The sequence below is a fragment of the Rhinoderma darwinii genome, chromosome 6, assembly GCF_050947455.1.
Source record: "Rhinoderma darwinii isolate aRhiDar2 chromosome 6, aRhiDar2.hap1, whole genome shotgun sequence".
NCBI classification, from domain to species: Eukaryota; Metazoa; Chordata; class Amphibia; order Anura; family Rhinodermatidae; genus Rhinoderma; species Rhinoderma darwinii.
In genome coordinates, this window is record NC_134692.1 from 82,293,149 (window position 1) to 82,314,242 (window position 21,094).

At 47.3% G+C, this 21,094-nt stretch overlaps 1 protein-coding gene across 1 annotated transcript in view; it reads left to right on the forward strand.

Moving 5' to 3' along the window:
• The window catches only part of CPSF4 (cleavage and polyadenylation specific factor 4), a 48,865-nt gene extending 38,905 nt beyond the window's left edge, over window positions 1-9,960 (forward strand). Inside the window, exon 8 of the mRNA XM_075829986.1 lies at window positions 9,628-9,960. Coding sequence (XP_075686101.1) covers window positions 9,628-9,696 — 69 coding nt within the window. The 3' untranslated portion in view covers window positions 9,697-9,960. The remainder of the gene's footprint in view (window positions 1-9,627) is intronic.
• Window positions 9,961-21,094: the final 11,134 nt, after the last annotated feature.

The window sequence follows — 21,094 nt, forward strand, 5'->3', positions numbered from 1 at the left end:
AGATATATTGTACCACACCCCTGATATACTACATAGCCATATCCAGGAGATGCTCTGTAGCAACCCTATGAATCCTACATTATAATGATAGTGTCCATCCAGAGATGACCCCAGTTTTGACTGCTTGTTTAAAATTAGGCCCCTCATAGACCATTTCAGTGTCCATTATGCACAAGTTTACACATTCCTGATTAATGTCTATGGATAAGTCCCTGGTACATTTTTTTTTTTTTTTTTTTTTTTATAAAAATGTTTATTTTGTTTTTTAAAGCATAAAGAAAAACAGACAATATACTCAGTACACACCAAGTCGGTATTGACATCGGCCACAGGCCAGTAACTTGCATAACAAAAGTGCATAAAATTACAATGGAAGGCAGTATACCGCTCAGAATATTATTGGAAGAAATGCAGATATTCACCCTGAACCCGCAGCGGTGCATAATCCTCCTTAGTCGAGCAGAGATACAGTAAAAAGAAAGAAAGAAAAGCGGGGACAGAAGGGGAGAGGGAGAGGAACGAACCTGACATAATTGGGCCTAGGGAAGAAGTCGAGAGGCCATGATGGCCTTGTATTCCACAGAGGATTGAAAACTGATCCATTCACGCCAGGTTCTGAGGAAGGAGGCATGGGACCCTTTCATTGATGCCGTGAGGTCCTCCATTCTCATAATCTCCTGGATCTTGCCACACCACATGCCCAACGACGGGGGACAAGATTGTCTCCACAGCGCGGGAACACATGCTCTAGCCGCATTCACCAAGTGGCGAACAACTGAGCGCCTATACATGGACAACGGTATCTCACACAGATGGAGCAGGAAAAGGTCTGGCGACCTCGGGAGGGGGAAATCCGTGAATTTCGAGGAAATGCGCCACACCTCGGACCAGAAATCAGTCAGGAGTGGGCAGTCCCAAAAAATATGCAAGATCGTACCCACATGGTCACCACATCTCCAGCACAGAGGCGAAACCGCCGGAATGCAATCTGCAATATGCAATCTGGAAGGCACCCTATACCAACGAGACAGAATCTTGAACCCTGCCTCCTGATATCTACTGGCCATTGAGGATTTAGGTGTCATGGTAAACAGGCGCACCTTTTGTTCGGGAGTAAATGATAGACCCAAATCCCTTTCCCAACTAAGCAGGTAAGATGGGGTAGGCAGATTGGAGGGCGAGATCAAAAGAGCGTGGAGTTTAGACAGTGAATGGCGCACCGTGCCCGTGCATAAAAGTTCAAATCGGGAGCCCTCACGCGAGTACACCGCCGGATTAGCTAAGGACGCCAGATAATGTCGTAGCTGGGTGACCTGCCATGCAGAAAAGGGGACAGGGTCCGACAGACTGTAACTGCGCGCCCGACATTCATCTCTCCTCCTGCAAAATGTGTACAGCACGTCCCTTACCTGCCCTCAACCAAAGCATGATAGATAAAAGAAAAAAGGACACGGCGCCAGAAGAGGTTTGTTTTTCCAGGGAAACAAAATATGTGCTTCCTTTTCCAAATTGCAAATACTGGCAGGTAAATGCAAAGAGGTGCAAGCTGCTGCCGATCCCCAAACGCAAACACCTAAAGGAGTTGCCTTGATGAAAATTGTAAATAAAATAAAAAAGAGGCGCTGCTTGGTTGATAAAAGTTGGTTTATTGCATAAAGCAAGGTAAAAAGATTGCTACGCGTTTCAACGCCGGACTGGCGTCTTCCTCAGGCAGAGTTGTTTCTGTGACCTTTGATCTTTCCCCGTTTTTGGCGTTTTTTTTACTGAATTGGCCCTATCACTGTTCACTTGTATGTGTATATATATGCATGGTCTTGTACTGTATGTGTTATCTGCCTGAGGAAGACGCCAGTCCGGCGTTGAAACGCGTAGCAATCTTTTTACCTTGCTTTTTGCAATAAACCAACTTTTATCAACCAAGCAGCGCCTACAGTATCCCTCTTTTTTATTTTATTTTCTTTACAATTCTCAACCAAAGCAGGAAAGGACCTCCTTCCCGCCCTGGTGGAAATGCAGGGTTGCCCAAAATCGAGTACAGAGGGGAGGGGGACGTGGAGATCTCTGTCCTAGTAATGAGCCGTGCCGCGACTGCCAGGGTGGGTCTGATCGTCGGGTGTGACCGCGCGGCCAAGGGAATATGTCTACCGAACCACGGTAAGGCCTGCAGAGGGACTGCCAGAGAAGCCTGTTCCATGGACACCCACTACTTAATCTCGCTGTGTCTAAACCAGTCTAGAATTCGTGTCAAGTGGGAGGCATAGTGGTAGGAAACAAAGTCCGGTAGACCAACACCCCCCTCACACTTCGCACGAAAAGCATGGGACGGGCAATACGCGCAGGTTTCCCTGCCCAGATAAATTTGTGTAGGAGAGACCGCAGAGATTGAAAGAACTGGCGTGGGACATGTATCGGGAGGGCCTGAAAGAGATACAGAATCAGCGGCAAAATATTCATTTTAAATATGGCGCACCTCCCAAACCATGTGAAGGTATCCGACGTCCAAGTGTCCAGGTCGCTCTTTACAAGTTGAAGAAGCGAATGCAAATTCACTGCGTAAAGGCGAGACAGATCACCGGGAAGCCGCACCCCCAGGTATTTAAGCGAGTCCCTCGCCCATTTAAAAGGAAAGGACTCGGACAGGTCGGCAACCAGGGTCTGCGGCAACGAGATGTTAAGCGCCTCAGACTTCTGGTAGTTGATCTTGAAGTTGGATAATTTCGAGTATCTACTCAACTCTGCCATCAGGTTGGGCAAGGAAATCCTGGGAGCCGTGAGAAAAAAAGAGAAGATCATCCGCGTAGGCAGCGACCTTATGGACCCTACCGCCCAGGACTATGCCCGCAATGTCAGGATTGGAGCGAATATGGCACAGGAAGGGCTCCAAACAACATGAAAATTAATGGGGACAAGGGGCAGCCTTGCCTTGTGCCATTGGTGATTGCAAATGAGGGCGAGTAGTGCCCGTTGACCTGAGCTGATGGAGAGGAGTAGAGACCCGAGATCCAGTTCATCATGTGAGCCCCTAGGCCCACATGCCGCAAGGTTGCCCGCATAAAATCCCAGTTGACTCTGTCGAAGGCCTTCTCTGCGTCCGTTGACAGAAAACAAGTGGGAGGAGTCGATATAGCTGCTTGGTACATTAAGTTAATCGCTCGTGTGGTATTATCACGCGCCTCACGCGAGGGCATAAAGCCCACCTGGTCGTTGTGTATCACGTTGTGTAAGAGTGGAGTCATCCTCTGTGCCAGGATCTTGGCAAATCGTTTTAAATCCACGTCAAGTAGAGAAATGGGACGGTAATTCTGGCACAAGGATGAATCCTTACCCTCCTTGGGTATGACCGTAATATAGGCCCTCAATATGTCTCGGGGGATGGAGCACCCCTCTAATAGAATTGAATGCCCGTAGGAAGTGGGGCAAGAGCAAGTCCGGATAGGCCTTATAGTATTGTAGGGGCAAACCATGCGGGCCCGGTGCCTTCCCTGTGGGTGTGTCCTTCAGTGCCCATAACAGCTCTTCCGGGGAAATGGGCGCCTCCAAGGTTGCGATAGCCTCGGGAGGGATACATTTCATCCCTGATGACCGAAGATACTCCTCGATCTTCTCCAGGTGACCACCACCTTACGAAGAAGGGGGTGCCCGTGGAAGATTATAGAGAGTGTGGTAATAGGCACGGAAGGCTTCTGAGAGGTCTTGTGGAAGCTGGAGGCGTCTGTTGTGTGAGCTCAGGACCTAGGGGACATAGGTACGTGAGCGGGTCTTCCTAAGTGCTCGAGCTAAGGTTCTACCAGGTTTATTACTAAATTCATAGAAGTGTCGTCTACATTTAACTAGGGAGGCCCTCGCCTTTGCAAGGCAGAGTGAACGCACCTGCTCTCTCAACTGTCCCAGCTCCGCCCCCACTACCCGATCCTGGGATACCTTATGTGTCTGTTCCAGGCGATGTATCTGAGTCAGTAAGTCCCGGAAGTGTGCCGACCGTTCTTCCTTAAGCTTGGTGCCCACACGAATAAAGGTGCCGCGCACCACGCATTTGTGTGCCTCCCAGATACAAAAAGAGTCTACCCCTGGTGGTGTGGCATTTGTTGCAAAGTACTCCACCAGTTCCCTGCGAATATCTGAGACCACCGTCGGATCCTGTAAGAGCGATTCGTTCAATCGCCACTGCCAAGAACGAGGGTGGGCTGATGGACGGGAGAGTGAGAGTAATAAGGGCGTGATCAGACAGTGTAATGTCGTCATTGGAGGCTGATGTAAGGCTAGGGAGGTGTGAATGACGCAGAAAAAAATAATAGAGTCTGGAGTAGGAGTTGTGGGGAGCCGAGTAAAACGTGTAGTCTTTGGTCGAAGGGTGCAGGACCCGCCATGTGTCCACTAATTGATGTTCGTGCAACAATCGTCGTATGCGACGGTGTGCCGCCCTGGGTAAAGAGGAGTGCCCCCTCGAGTCTAACATGGGGTCCAATGTGACATTCAAATCCCCCCCCCCAGTACTAGAGTGCCTTCCAGAAAGCCATCCAACGCCCCAAGAACTCTTTCCAGGAAGGCTACTTGACCAGTGTTAGGGAGATAGTAAGAGGCCAGTGTGTACAATGTATTGTCCAGCTTACCCTTCACGAAGAGGTACCGGCCCGCTCCATCTGTGCAAGTCTCCACATGCTCCCAGTGCAAAGAGCGTGAAATCAGGATGGATACCCCTTAGTCTTGGAGTCGGGAAGTACTATGATACACGTCCGGGTAGTTGGAGTCTGTGAGCCTCTGTATACAGTCAGCCCGAAAGTGGGTCTCTTGCCACGTGTGCTTTTCTTTTCCACAGCAGACGGAGAATGGAGGACCTCTTCTCAGGGATGTTCAGTCCCTGTGCGTTCAGAGAAATAACAGTAATGTCAGACATGGTAACTGACGGAGGAATGGACAGAGGAGGGAAGGTGGGGGAGAGGAAGAGAAAGAAGAAGAAAAGCTCCTACACAGATGCTGCTGGGCAGTAGCAATAAGAAACAGAATCACTCTAAGGTCGGAGTACAAAATCCCTCCAATACTCAACGAGAGCTATGCCGTCCTGGAGGAAAACCTCCACCACGACACCGCACTCGGAACCCTAATGGGGAACGAGGAAAGACAGCAGGGCGGAAAAACAGTGTCTCACGAGTACAGTAACTAACACACTAATCTCCAAAGAATTACATCAAAGCCCCGAACTCACCGGGTCATCTACCAAATGGGCCCACCTTTCCCTTTATAGCTGAACAGTAGGAACATCTCCAACCATTGTAAAACTCCCACCCCGACCTGCAGCAAATACAAACGCCTCTGGAGCAACCCCTCAACGCCATCTGCCGCCGCCTGCAGAGAACTCTGTGGAAGAAAAGGGAGGGAGTAAAGTGCAATTAACTGTCCACATGTGGAAGCAGGAGATCAATCAGTCCCTTCGGGGAGAACGCCGTCCTGGGAGCCGAGGATCAACGGGCCCGACTCCACGTTCTCCGGGAGGAGATCGTCGCCCTGAAGGTCGGGTCACGGGTGTCTCGGCTCCGGGACGAGGCGGGAAATAAGACGCGAATTCCGGGAACGGACCACCGCTGAGAGCAAACTGTGCCGGGGGCTCAGTCCAGTCCGGTAACCGCACCGGTGAGATCTCCAAAAACCGGAACGCCTCCTCCAGGTCTTCTGGGGACCAGACCGCAAAGGATTGTCCCTGTCTATGAAGAATAATGTGAAAGGGATGGCCCCATCTGTAGGTTGCGCCTGCCGCCTTTGTCGCTTCCAGTAAGGGGCGGACAATTCTGCGCATAGAGAGTGTCAGTCTCGAGACATCTGGCAGGACTGTGATCTCGGCTCCATTGAAGGGAACAGACCCTTTCTCCCAGGTTCTCCGGGCAATCTCTTCTTTCTGTTTGTAGACATGCACTCTACATATCACATCTCTGGGTCGATTGCCATCTCTATTCCGGGGGCCCGCCAATCTGTGAAGTCTGTCCATCTCAATGGCCATATCACGCGGTCGGTCCAGGAGTTTATTAAAAATGTGTGTCACAGCATCATAAAGTCCATCTGGGGGTACGGACTCCGGTAAACCTCTCAACTTCAGGTTGTTACGTCTCTCCCAGTTTTCGACATCAATAAAACTGTAGGGAGAAGTCCCGTAATTGCGTAGCTTGAGTGGCCAGGGACTGTGAGAGGACCGAGATATCTACTGAGGATATGGAGTGCTAGCGCTCCAGGGTTTCCGCCCTCGTGGCCAGCGCACGTACCTCCTGTGTGACCGCGCCAATAGCCCTGTCATGTTTCTCCTCTAGCCGGGCAAGATGGAGATCCAAGTCGGTTTTGGTGGGCAGTACTTTGACCATCTCCCAGAGTTCTGCCAGGGTCCGCTCCATTGATAGAGGGGGGCCCGGGGATGGGCCTGTCTGTTTTTCCCCCGTGTGTATCGTCGTGGCCATAGACCCCCTGAAGATGGCCGGCGTTTCCTGACTCTGCACACATGACTGTGGTGGCGGGCGCCGCTGCACGGCCGCTGAAAATGGCGCCTCAGGTGTCCCATGGCCGGGTACTATCTGGGGCAGTTTAGGGGAGATTGCCTCAGCCTGGGGCAGGGGAGCCGACTCTTTAATGCCTGCCACACCCTGACCTCCCTCCTGCGACGTCATCTTCCCTCCAGGGGCACGAGAACGGCAGCCGAGCAGCGCCTGACCAGTGGTAAGGGGAGGCGGTGAGGTCCAACGAGGCGACGGAGGCTGGATGCGGCCTACAGGAGGAGAGGACGAAGAGCGCGGCGGAGATACCAGCCGATGGATGCAGTGCCCGAGGCGTCCGGGAGGTTCCTGCGGCTTCTCCCCATAGTCATGCTTCGTCGGGGATCGGTAAGTAAGCCCTTAACTGGCGATTTCTGCGGGGTGAGTCCAGAGCTCCGAGCAAACACGTCCTCACACCGCCATGTCCAAGCCACGCCCCCCCCCCATGTCCCTGGTACATTTTGAAGGGATGCTTTGAATCCGCCAGTACGTGCCAAGTAAAAGGGGAAGGTATGACGTGAAGATCTATAAGCTGTATACAGAGGGATGTCCTAGTATTGAGCACAATACACCGTGATAGCAGCACCCCTTTCCAGTATGAGGTATCAATAGAGAAACCCCCAAGCCAGACTGCATCTTGGACTATAATAGGATCATGGGACGGGTTGATCTTTCAGATAAAATGCTACTGCAGTACAGCGCCATGTGGAAATCGCATCGCTGGCCATACACATCATACAGATGGCATCGTAAAATGCTTACATTCTTTATCGATGTGCGGGTCAGAGGGGAACCTTCCTGAAATTATCAAGGCTCTGATATTTATTAATCAGGAACTTCTGGAAGAGAGTCCACGCGCATTTTACTAGGGCAACACTTTCCAAATTAAATCCCTGCACTGGTAAGAAGGGCAGGAATCAAAAAAGGTGCGGTGTGTGTTACAAAAGGGGGGAAAAGGAAGGACACAACCTACTATTGCAATACCTACCCCACACAACCTGTCCTGTGCATAAAGGATTTTTTTCAAAATCTATCGTACATCCATTCAATTTTAATTTTATTTGCACTTCCTTATTATGTGCCCTAAAATTAAAATTTTCACTCTGCAAGAATTGTTACAGCAAAATCCGTGCTCCAAATGGAGTTCCTTCCCTTCAGATCCCTGCCATTACCATACCAAGGAGAGTCCGCATAATAATTTATGGTGTGTGTCTCCAGTGGCACAAGATATTCGGCACTAAAATGTCATAAATGTTAAAAACTTGCAATTTTCACTCTGCGGCATCCTTAAGTGCTAGCAAACTTTACGAGCCTTATAATGTATTAATTTTGTTTCATTCAATTAAAAAAATTAGGACTACATAAAATCGACATGGTAAACCTTACTAATTTGTGTGGTATCATTACGAATTTGAATAATGCAAATATATCAACATTTTTCCTTTTTACATCTTGGATTTTTATTTTTTTAGAAATACAGAGAAAACATTGATCAAAACATACCGCCCCACCTGTACATAATGCCCCTGTAGAAGGCGCCCCCCAAACAAATGAAACAAAAAAACTTTTACTCACCTAGGCCCCGTTCCCTTGACAAACTGAGCTGCTCCAAACCATCAACGCTGACTGCATCCTTGCGTAGGTCGGTCGTGATCCAGTGACGTCATGATAAGTTGCAAGCAGAACGTGGCCTGTAGCCTAGTAAATAGCAGAGCAGGGAGATACCTCCCTGCTCTGCCATAGTGTTCAACAGTATCTGCGTCCATTAAATGTGGCATTGCTGCAGCGGCTACTAGCAGCGCCACCGGGCATGGGGGGGGGCTTTCCGGCCCCGTAGCAGCCGCTATGGAGGCTACAGCGGTAGTTACGCCACCAGGCCGGCCTAAGGGTTAGGGTCTCCTCTAGGATTGCAACAGTTAAATTTAACAGTCTTAAAGAGGCTCTGTCACCAGATTATAAAATCCCTATCTCCTATTGAATGTGATCGGCGCTGCAATGTAGATAACCGCAACGTTTTTTTTTTGTTTTTTTTAAAACGATCATTTTTGCCCAAGTTATGAGCAATTTTATATTTATGCAAATGAGCTTTTCAATGGACAACTGGGCGTGTTTTCTCGTTTTACCAACTGGGCGTGTATTGTGTTTTTACTAACTGGGCATTGTGAATAGAAGTGTATGACGCTGACGAATCAGCATCATACACTTCTCATCGTTCCCACCCAGCTTCTTTCACTGCAGACACACAGAGTGAAGTCACCCACAGGTCCTTCAACCTTGTCGTCGGACAAAGAAGATACATCGGCTCCAGGCGTCCAAAAGGTTAATATGCTCGTCTCTAGGGAGTTTGCTATGCTTACCTGCACATAACCTGCACTGTACCCTCTGACGCCTGGAGCTGATGTGTCTTCTCTCTTCCGACACAATACACGCCCAGTTGGTAAAACGAGAAAACACGCCCAGTTGTCCATTGGAAAGCTCATTTGCATAAATATAAAATTGCTCATAACTTGGGCAAAAATGATCGTTTTTCAAAAAAAAAAAACAACTTTGCTGTTATCTACATTGCAGCGCCGATCACATTCAATAGGAGATAGGGATTTGATAATCTGGTGACAGAGCCTCTTTAACTTTATTAGTTTTATAGGTCAGTCCCCCATAAGGCATCAGCACGGTTGTCATCTACTGAGTTGCAGCAGTGTTTAAATTCACTTCCTTCCTCCACTCAACTTACCTAGTCTTTAGAGCAATCTCCCCCCCCCCCCCATAACTTCCCTAGTAGTCACTGCAGGTGCGCTTCTCTAGAAGTTGCAGGAGCGCTACTCCCATTGTAGTCACAGTAAGACCTACTATAGTAGCCCACGGCTTCCATTAATCATCTAAGTAGGGCTTTAACTCCACCTCTCCCTCAACAGGAGACAACTAAACACTCCCTCCCCATAGTTTGCGGTCATCCGAATTCATGTAGTTGGATGACAGCATCCAGCTACATGCATTGGGCACCTGATGGAAACACCTGGCTGCCAAATGCTTGAAGGGCATTCTGCAACCAGGGCTGATTTTTTTTATTAATTTTTTTCTAAGAATTTTTTTAATGTGCAACATTTTGTCTTTGCAGTGTGGTGAGAAGGGACATTATGCCAACAGATGTACAAAAGGTCATTTGGCATTTCTGAGTGGACAGTGACTGAAGCACTACACGTGTGGAGGATCCAGTTATTTGACTGAAGGCTTTTTCTTAGGTGGAAAAATACAAGGACGCTGGGATATATATATATATATTATCTCTATCATTTTAACTTTTCAGATGGCAGGATTTTTTCTCTTCTGTAAATAATTGTGCAAACTTGGAATTTGTTTGTAGTTTCTAAAAAATTCCCTTGTTCAGTCAGTTTCCAAAGTTATATTTTGGCAATTTACTTTTTTTAATAAAAATTTACATTTATTTGTACTGATCTACTTGATTTTATTTTATTTTGTATGTCAGTTCCAGTGTATTTAACGTTAGAGGGTTTCCATGGGTTTCAAGGACAAACCACATTTAATTAAAGAAAACCGGTCAGCCATATATGAGAGCAGCATATGATAGATAATGTCTCGCAAATGAAACCTTTTTTTTTCAGTGTCGTTACTTATTTCTATTATATTTTTTACGTTTTTTGCTGTTTTTTTGGTTTTTTTTCCGTATGGTGGAAAGTATTACAAATTAAATAATAATGTGACATGTTGGCCACCAGGGGGAGCACTTCCCAGAATTACAGCAAGGTGAATAAGGCAAAGCAACCTGACTCACAGCTGCTGTAAATGTGGGAGGGAACCTCACCCCCCCCTGTCACAAGCCAGGTAAAGGTGTCTTCAAATTGCTAAGCAGTGTCCGGCAGCCATTTTGGGTGTGATTCTGCAGCTGTGGAAGAAGTTCTAGGACACACCAAAAGGCTAAGGCCTCATGCACACGACCGTAGTGTTTTTCTGGTCCGCAAATTCCAGGACCGTGTTCCGTGAAATGTCATCCGCAGTTCATCCGTATGTAATCCGCAAAATGCGGATGAAAAAAAAAAAGCCTAGGTAAAACAGGATGACGACAGAACTCATTCCCGGTCGTCGCCTAGCAACACTTCCGCAAATCCGCAAAACTGCGGATGACACACGGAGGTGTATCCGCAATTTCCACGGGCCTATTGACTTCTATTGGCATGTCTGCATCGAATTTGCGGCCCGTAATAAGACATGTCCTGAGTTTCTGCGGCACGGATTTGCGGACATGCGGAGACCCGTGAAAACACGGATAGTGTGTATGGGCCCATAGAAATGAATAAGTGTATGTTCACACGCTTACTAAACAAAGGGAAAACCGCTCCTGATTTTCAGCAATTTTTAATCAAACTCGCGTTTTTTAACGGCCGTTTTTGGAGCTGTTTTTCTATAAAGTTAATGAAAAACTGCTCCAAAAACGTCCCAAGTAGTGATGTGCACTTCATTTTGGTCGGGCGTCTTTTTACGTGCCGTTTTTGGAAAACTACCTGAATTCAATGAAAAACGGCTCAAATTACGTCCCAAGAAGTGTCCTGCACTTCTTTGCCGAAGCTGTTATTTTACGCTCCGTCTTTTGACAGCGACGCGTAAAATTACAGGTCGTCGGCACAGTACGTCGGCAATGCCATTCAAATGAATGGGCAGATGTTTGCCGACGTATTGGAGCTGTCTTTTCAGGCGTAAATCGAGGCGTAAAACGCCTCGTTTACGCCTGAAAATAGGTCGTGTGAACCCAGCCTTAGAATGATGGAAGTGAAGTGAATGACTTTTCAGTTGGCCGGTTCACACGCCGTGTATTTGACATGGTTTTTTTTTTGCACATTCTACGTGCAAAAAAAAAAAAACACAGAAAAAGCGCTTGATTACACTTGATTTTGCGTGTTTGGGGGATTTGTGTGTGTGTGTGGGGGGGGGGGTGCTCGCTGCTGATTCTTCAAAACAGCTGATAAGCGGCTATGAAGTATCAGCGGCGCCCGTGCGCATTCCGCTCTGCCACACACACACGGGGAAAGTCTTAAAGGGGGCGCGTCGGGGGTCACGAGAGCGGGGGTCTGTGAGGTAGAGAGTGGGACATGCAGAGACACACATCTTACCTGCAGTGCAGCTAGTCTTCAAGATGGCGCCTGCTCTCTCCCTGCAAACAGCTGCTCTGCTCTGTGTGACTCTGACCTGCGTCTGCGCAGGACAGAGCCATAGAGCAAAGTCAATGGAACGGCTCCCGTTCATTGACTCCTATGCACTGTAGCTGCCATATTCCATCTCTATGTGTGGTTAATCGACACATACAGAGATGAAAAACAAAATGGCAGCCCCCATAGTGAAGTAAAAGTTAGAAAAAAGTAAAAAACAAACACACATAAATAAAAGATTTTATAATAAAACACTAAATGCAAATTGATATCAACATTTTTTTTTTCGTGACACCTTTCCTTTAAATTATATCAACCTATATATCCGAGAGATCAGCTGCTTTCCCTCTAAGTAAAAGTAAATACTGCCAGGACTCCTTGGAGATCAGAGTGGAAGTCCTGCTAGTCCGACCAAAGAGACTGATTGACATCTATCCCTGTATCACTGTGTGTACAGAGAAGGCTGGGGGTAACTTTATCAACATTTCTGCGCCAATTTTCTGGTGTAGAAAAGTTGCAAAAGGGCCCAAAAAATTTAGCCTTTTTACGCCGCCCTCGACACTTGTGGAAAGGGGGCGTGACCTGGCAGAAGTTATAGTGGAAATCTATGCCAGCTCATAGCCTGCATAGATTCCACTCTATTGGGCGTAGTGAAGAAGACGCCCGCGCTGGGCCCCTACCTTGCCAACCCTCGACCAGACTACCCCCTAGACAGTGGCGTAACTACCGCCGTAGCAGCCGTAGCGACTGCTAGGGGGCCCGTGTCGACCGCCGGCACGGGCCCCCACCATGGCCGCAGGCTCCGCTAGCAGCTGCTATGGCTGCTACAACGGGACGCCACTGAACACTACGGCAGAGCAGGGAGGTATCGCCCCGCTCTGCCATTAAACAAAAGACATGTATCCCCTATCCACAGGATAGGGGATACATGTGTGATCGCTGGCAGCGATGGGGAGAACGGGGGACTGAAAATCCCCTGAAGTTCTCCATCACAAACCTCGGACTTCCGGGTCTGTGTCGGCAGCTCCGTAGAAATGAATGGAGCGCCGGTCGTGCTTGTGCGCATGCGTGACCAGCGCTCCTTTTATTTTTATTGAGCTGCCGACACACATGCCGGAAGTCAGAGGTTAGTCATGGAGAACTTCAGGGTCCCCCTCTGTAGATAACGCCGCGCCGTCCCCCTCTGTGGAGAACGCCGCGCCGTCCCCCTCTGTGGAGAACGCCGCGCCGTCCCCCTCTGTGGAGAACGCCGCGCCGTCCCCCTCTGTGGAGAACGCCGCGCCGTCCCCCTCTGTGGAGAACGCCGCGCCGCCCCCCTCTGTGGAGAACGCCGCGCCGTCCCCCTCTGTAGCGAACGCCGCGCCGTCCCCCTCTGCAGAGAACGCCGCGCCGTCCCCCTCTGCAGCGAACGCCGCGCCGTCCCCCTCTGCAGCGAACGCCGCGCCGTCCCCCTCTGCAGCGAACGCCGCGCCGTCCCCCTCTGCAGCGAACGCCGCGCCGTCCCCCTCTGCAGCGAACGCCGCGCCGTCCCCCTCTGCAGCGAACGCCACCACACCACACCCCCACCCCCACCACATTTTCGTGAAGTTACTCATGTAAAAACGCTGCATAAGCAGCATTAAAGCTGGACAGATGCTGTTTGCTAAAGGACCTTTAATGACGTCATGCCCATGTGACCTGATTTGCCTTTGAGGAACAGAAGCCACGCCCACCGATCAGGTCCTTCTACCACAGTATAGCAGCAGCACAGTCTGCAGAAGAGAAAGCACGTCCACCTCTCAGGTCCTGGTGAGCGCTTCCTTAACCCCCTCTCTCACTGCATCCCCCATTGTCTCTTCTTTACTTGTCTCTCCTGACCCCAACTCCTGTAGGGTTTAAGTTTTTTAATTCACCATGCGTTTTGCCGCGATTTTCATAATCGCGGAAAAATGGTGCGATTTTGCTTCGATTATGAAACTTGCAGCAAACCACACCAATTTATATCACAATTTCGAAGATTGCTTAAGGCTATGTTCACACGGTGTATTTTGCAGGAGGAATATCTGCCTCAAAATTCCGTTTGGAAGTTTGAGGCAGATTTTCCTCTCCCTGCACGCCGATTTTCGCGGCGTTTTTCGCCCGCGGCCAGTGAGTGCCGCGGGCATAAAACACCGCAAAATACGCTTTCTCTGCCTCCCATTGAAATCAATGGGAGGCATTTTCGGGCCGTTTTTGACGAGTTTTGCGAGGCGGTTTCCGCGTCAAAATACTCAGTGTGAACATAGCCTAAAAGTAGTACAAGACTCCTAAAAACATTATACTTAATTGACACAGTGCTGTCAAATCACATCATGTGCTGCAATTTTGTGAAAACCGTTGCAAAAAACGCAATTTCACCGCACTGTGAACACGGTACATCCTAATATCACAAGTAGCAAGAAAACATAGGTATGATGAGCGCTGCAGAATGAAGCCAGTAGTTCTTTAAATGATTACTTGATTAATAACTACCAAGTGGTGCCTTTATCAATTACATGATTACGGTTCGGTGCCGTAATGCTTAGGGGGAGTTCACAGTCTTTTGGCGCTGTTTTTGACGTGGAAACTGCCTTGGAAATTGGGCCAAAAAACTTCCAAAATCGTCTCCCATTGCTTTCAATGGGGGGCAAAGGTGTTTTTTTTCCCCCGCGAGCGGAGAAAAAGCGTTGTGTCCTTTCTTAAGGCGTCATAGTCTCTGACCTCCCATTGACCTCAATGGGAGTCAGAGAAAGTGTTTTCCGCTGCGGTTTTTGCCTGCGGCGCTCAATGGCTGTGGCCAAAAAATACTGCAAGTGTTCTGCCGGCAAGTCAAGATCTGCCTCAAAATTCCTGAGGGAATTTAGAGGCAGATTTTTCTGCCTGCAAAACACTCTGTGTGAACTAGGCTTAGTATTTAACAATAAAGTAATTATTTACATTAATCCACAAACTACTGGCTTCCTCCTGTGGCGCTCATCATACCTGTGTTTTCTTTTCTTCTTCTTGTGATATTACGATTTGGACAGTGGCATAGCTATTGAGGTCGCAGCGGTCGCAATTGAGACTGGGCCCTGAAGCCAGGTGACGAAGGATACCGGGGTAATAATGGGGGTTAGTGTTGACCTTTTCACCGGCTAACATTAAGCCCTGCCTTAGTAATGGACACTGTCAATCAGCCAGCGGCCATTACTATGGCGGTAGTAATAAAGTTTAAAAAAACACAAAGACAGAAAACTTATTTTATTGAAACCCTTGTTAACCATTTTATTCATAGTAAAAAAACTGCCGTCATCAAAGTAGTCCTCGAATCCGATGTAGTCCAACAACCGATATTTAATCCTATCATGTGTGATACTGTCTGCTGAGCCATTGTATCAAATCTTATCAATAGCTACAGGGTCATAGTTCTACAGATATGCTGTCTCTGATATATAATTATATACATACATACACACCTATACATTTTTTATTGGGGCGAATATATATTGAGGCTATTGCCCCTGATGTTTTAAGACCTTAACTACGCCCCTGAGACCCAGCGATTGAGCTGAAAGCTGTGGGCCGTCAGCCATGAAGAGAACTGGGGGGGGGGCCCATGAAGGACTTTTGCATCGGGGCCCATGAGCCTTTAGCTACGCCCCTGGTTCCCACCCAGCTACTTTCACTAAAGACACACAGCGTGACGTCACCCACAGGTCCTTCAACCTTGGCGTCAGAAGAGAGAAGACACTACAGCTCCAGGCGTACAGATGAATTTACAGCAGCATCTCCATGTGCAGGTAAACATAGTAAACTCCCTAGAGACGAGCATATTAACTTTTTGGACGCCTTTCAGCCGATGTATCTTCTCTGACCGACGCCAAGGTTGAAGGACCTGTGGGTGACGTCACTCTGTGTGTCTTTTTAGTGAAAGAAGCTGGGTGGGAACGATGAGAAGTGTTTGATGCTGTTTGTCAGCATCATACACTTCTATTCACAATGCCCAGTTAGTAAAACAAGTAAACACGCCCAGTTGTTAAAAACACAATACACGCCCAGTTGGAAATACGAAAAAAACATGCCCAGTTGTCCATTTCAAAGCTCATTTGCATAAATATAAAATTGCTCATAACGTGGCCAAAAATGATCGTTGTTCATAAAAAAACAAAAAACTTTACTGTTATCTACATTGCAGCGCCGATCACATGCAATAGGAGATAGGGATTTGATAATCTGGTGACAGAGCCTCTTTAAAGGTACCTTTTGAGGGGCTTTTTTTTCCCGCAGACCTGATGGGAACAGGATTTAACGCTACATACAGCTGCTCAGTAAACAGAATACAGAGCAGCTGTATCTAAAAAAGCAAAACAAGTTTTAATAAAAACTAATAAAGTTACACCAAGGACACTGACTGACCAGTTTATTAAAAAAATAAAATGCCCCTCAAAGTTTAACATAGCCTTTAAAATAACATTAAACAAATAAAATATATACAGGGCGATTAAAAAAGGATGGTGCAAAATTATAGTAAACTAGTATAGAAAACCCGTTACACGGGTTTGCTAGCAAAATTAATGATTATTTATAATTGTGCTGTTTGAGAATGACGTTGTTCATTACAGGCTTGTCTTACTTCAGGGTTTTGCCTTCTTAACGCCTTGTTTTGGGAATTGGTTTCTCGTTGTTCCTGGCATTCCTCTGCAGTCATAGTTGCTCTTCTTATTCACTGTGCCAAATATACACTACCGTTCAAAAGTTTAGGGTCACTTAGAAATTTCCTTAATTTTGCAAGAAAAGCACAGTTTTTTTCAATGAAGATAACATTAAAGAGGCTCTGTCACCAGATTCTGCAACCCCTATCTGTTATTGCAGCAGATAGGCGCTGCAATGTAGATTACAGTAACGTTTTTATTTTTAAAAAACGAGCATTTTTGGCCAAGTTATGACCATTTTCGTATTTATGCAAATGAGGCTTGCAAAAGTACAACTGGGCGTGTTGAAAAGTAAAAGTACAACTGGGCGTGTATTATGTGCGTACATCGGGGCGTGTTTACTACTATTACTAGCTGGGCGTTGTGTATAGAAGTGTCATCCACTTCTCTTCACAACGCCCAGCTTCTGGCAGTGCAGATCTGTGACGTCACTCACAGGTCCTGCATCGTGTCGGCACCAGAGGCTACAGTTGATTCTGCAGCAGCATCAGCATTTGCAGGTAAGTAGCTACATCGACTTACCTGCAAACGCCGATGCTGCTGCAGAATCATCTGTAGCCTCTGGTGCCGACACGATGCAGGACCTGTGAGTGACGTCACAGTGCTGCACTGCCAGAAGCTGGGCGTTGTGAAGAGAAGTGGATGACACTTCTATACACAACGCCCAGCTAGTAAAAGTAGTAAACACGCCCCGATGTACGCACATAATACACGCCCAGTTGTACTTTTACTTTTCAACACGCCCAGTTGTACTTTTGCAAGCCTCATTTGCATAAATACGAAAATGGTCATAACTTGGCCAAAAATGCTCGTTTTTTAAAAATAAAAACGTTACTGTAATCTACATTGCAGCGCCTGTCTGCTGCAATAGCAGATAGGGGTTGCAAAATCTGGTGACAGAGCCTCTTTAAATTAATCAGAAATACACTCTATACATTGTTAATGTGCTAAATGACTATTCTAGCTGCAAACGTCTGGTTTTTAATGCAATATCTACGTAGGTGTATAGAGGCCCATTTCCAGCAACCATCACTCCAGTGTTCTAATGGTACATTGTGTTTGCTAACTGTGTTAGAAGGCTAATGGATGATTAGAAAACACTTGAAAACCCTTGTGCAATTATGTTAGCACCGCTGTAAACCGTTTTGCTGTTTAGAGGAGCTATAAAACTGACCTTCCTTTGAGCTAGTTGAGAATCTGGAGCATTACATTTGTGGGTTCGATTAAACTCTCAAAATGGCTAGAAAAAGAGAGCTTTCATGTGAAACTCGACAGTCTATTCTTGTTCTTAGAAATAAAGGCTATTCCATGCGAGAAATTGCCAAGAAACTGAAGATTTCCTACAATGGTGTGTACTACTCCCTTCAGAGGACAGCACAAACAGGCTCTAACCAAAGTAGAAAGAGAAGTGGGAGGCCCCGCTGCACAACTGAGCAACAAGACAAGTACATTAGAGTCTCTAGTTTGAGAAATAGACGCCTCACAGGTCCTCAACTGGCAGCTTCATTAAATAGTACCCGCAAAACGCCAGTGTCAACGTCTACAGTGAAGAGGCGACTCCGGGATGCTGGCCTTCAGGGCAGAGTGGCAAAGAAAAAGCCATATCTGAGACTGGCTAATAAAAGGAAAAGATTAATATGGGCAAAAGCACACAGACATTGGACAGAGGAAGATTGGAAAAAAGTGTTATAGACAGACGAATCGAAGTTTGAGGTGTTTGGATCACACAGAAGAACATTTGTGAGACGCAGAACAACTGAAAAGATGCTGGAAGAGGGCCTGACATCATCTGTCAAGCATGGTGGAGGTAATGTGATGGTCTGGGGTTGCTATGGTGCTGGTAAAGTGGGAGAATTGTACAAGGTAAAAGGGATTTTGAAAAAGGAGGGCTATCACTCCATTTTGCAACGCCATGCCATACCCTGTGGACAGCGCTTGATTGGAGCCAATTTCATCCTACAACAGGACAATGACCCAAAGCACACCTCCAAATTATGCAAGAACTATTTAGGGAAGAAGCAGGCAGCTGGTATTCTATCTGTAATGGAGTGGCCAGCGCAGTCACCAGATCTCAACCCCATAGAGCTGTTGTGGGAGCAGCTTGACCGTATTGTACGCAAGAAGTGCCCATCAAGCCAATCCAACTTGTGGGAGGGGCTTCTGGAAGCATGGGGTGAAATTTCTCCCAATTACCTCAGCAAATTAACAGCTAGAATGCCAAAGGTCTGCAATGCTGTAATTGCTGCAAATGGACCATTCTTTGACGAAAGCAAAGTTTGAAGGAGAAAATTATTATTTCAAATAAAAATCATTATTTCTAACCTTGTCAATGTCTTGAATATATTTTCTAGTCATTTTGCAACTCATTTGATAAATATAAGTGTGAGTTTTCATGGAAAACACAAAATTGTCTGGGTGACCCCAAACTTTTGAACGGTAGTGTAAATATGATGAATATCAGCATTGTCCCTTTTATAAGTGAGTGTGACCACACGTAGCAGCTAAGGGACAATCCTGATGATCAATATGTATTATTGGATAACTATGCCTGCAATTCTCTTATGTAAAATAATTGTCTCTTGGTATTTTTTAGAGATAAGGGAATTGCATGCACAGTAATTCCATAATTACTCCTAAAAATAAGAAAATCGTGAATCAAATCAAAAATCGTCCATAGGGTTGAGAAATCTAGATTTTATTTTTTTGCTAAATCTCCCAGCCCTACCCACAGTGATAAGTCGGAGTACAGATAATGTAGTAGATGCACATCACAGAAATATATGACACATACAGATACAGGGGCGTAGCTAAAGGCTCATGGTCCCTGGTGCAAGAATTCAGCTTGGGTCCCCCTACCCCTTCCCAACATCAACAGACCCCTGTGCACGCCTATGCCCAGCTGCTTTGCCCGACAGACCCCATGAATGCCTCCACAGTATAATGCGCCCAATAGCTGACCTCACACAGTATAATGCTTCCCATAACTGCCCACACACAGTATAATGCCCCACATAGCTGCCCACACAGTATAATGCCCCCATATAGTATAATTCCCCCCCACACTGCAGCAGGGCTCCAGCATTGCGTCCTGAGGACGCAAATACAGTTGGAAGTGCGGTCAGCGCTTTGTGGCAACGGGACCCCAGGCTTGGGAGCTCAGTCACAACTGCAACCGTTGCGCAACACGCACGCTCGCGCGCGAGAAAACAGTTCCTGATTTTCAGCAATTTTTTTAAACAACTCGCGTTTTTTACGGCCGTTTTTGGAGCTGTTTTTCAATGGAGTCAATGAAAAACGCCTCCAAAAATCTTCCAAGAAGTGTCCTGCACTTCTTTTGACGAGCCGTCATTTTACACGCCGTATTTTGACAGCGACGCGTAAAAAAAAGTCTCGTGGGAACAGAACATCGTAATTCCCATTGAAAGCAATGGGCAGATATTTGTAGGCGTAAAACTGCGTGTGAACATACCCTCATAATCAAAACCTTTATGCATGGTAACACTGCTGTAATCGTATCGGCAGCATTTATTGAGACCACACAGCTGCTACTGAGAGATATAAACTGCTACATAGTTTCATTGTAACAAGCAGAGATACAGTAGCAGCACATATGTAACAACAATGAATTCATGCTTGGTTACACTATTGCAACTTGTATCAGCAGTGCTTGTTGAAACCATGCAGCTGCTCCTTGAAGATATGACTTTCTAACAAGTTCTACTCTAAGAGGCAGAGACACAGTAGCAGCGTACATGTGACCACAGCATAAGCAGAGAGCTTCTTGATAGTGTGATGTTATGTAAACACACTCAATGTAGCTAAGGCTTTGTTCAGATCTACGCTAGGGCTCCGTATATGTGTATATATATATATATTATATGTGTGTATATATGTGTCACGGTCTGTGGGTATGTAGACCCACTAGGCCGCACCGCCGTAGCAGGGAGGCGGCTGGCCAAACAACAGAGCACCCCAGCAATACAAAGTCTCACACTATGGAACCTGAAGAGCCCAGATGGTAGCCGAGGCTTTAGCACAGATGGAGGTGGGTGCAGCAGGTTACACCAGACGTGGCGGATGACAGCAGGTGCCGCAGGTTGCGCCAGATGTGGCGGATCACACTGGACGTGAAAGATGAAACTGGATGTGGCAGACGACAGCAGATGCAGTAAGGACACGACTCCAACACTACAGGCTCAGGAACAAGAACACAGCACGGGATACAGGTAACGGCACGGGTAACAACAGGAACGGGAAAACACTATGGGACCATTTGCAAGACTGACATGGGATACACTAACTCTGCTCAGGCAAGGATCAGAACTGCTGGGCCCTTTTTATAGTCCATGATGATGATGATTCATTTGTATGCGCGCTGGCCCTTTAAGTCCGGGCACGAGCGTGCGTGCGCGCGCACACCCTACGGAACACAGAGGACCGGAACGGAAGTGAGCGCATACAGTCCGTCACTGTATATAGCACCATACATCCCCCCTGTATATGGCACCATACAGCCCCCCGTATATGGCACCATACAGCCCCCCGTATATGGCACCATACAACCCCCCGTATATGGCACCATACAGCCCCCCCCCCCCGTATATGGCACCATACAGCCCCCCGGTGTATATGGCACCATACAGCCCCCCGGTGTATATGGCACCATACAGCCCCCCGGTGTATATGGCACCATACAGCCCCCCGGTGTATATGGCACCATACAGCCCCCCGGTGT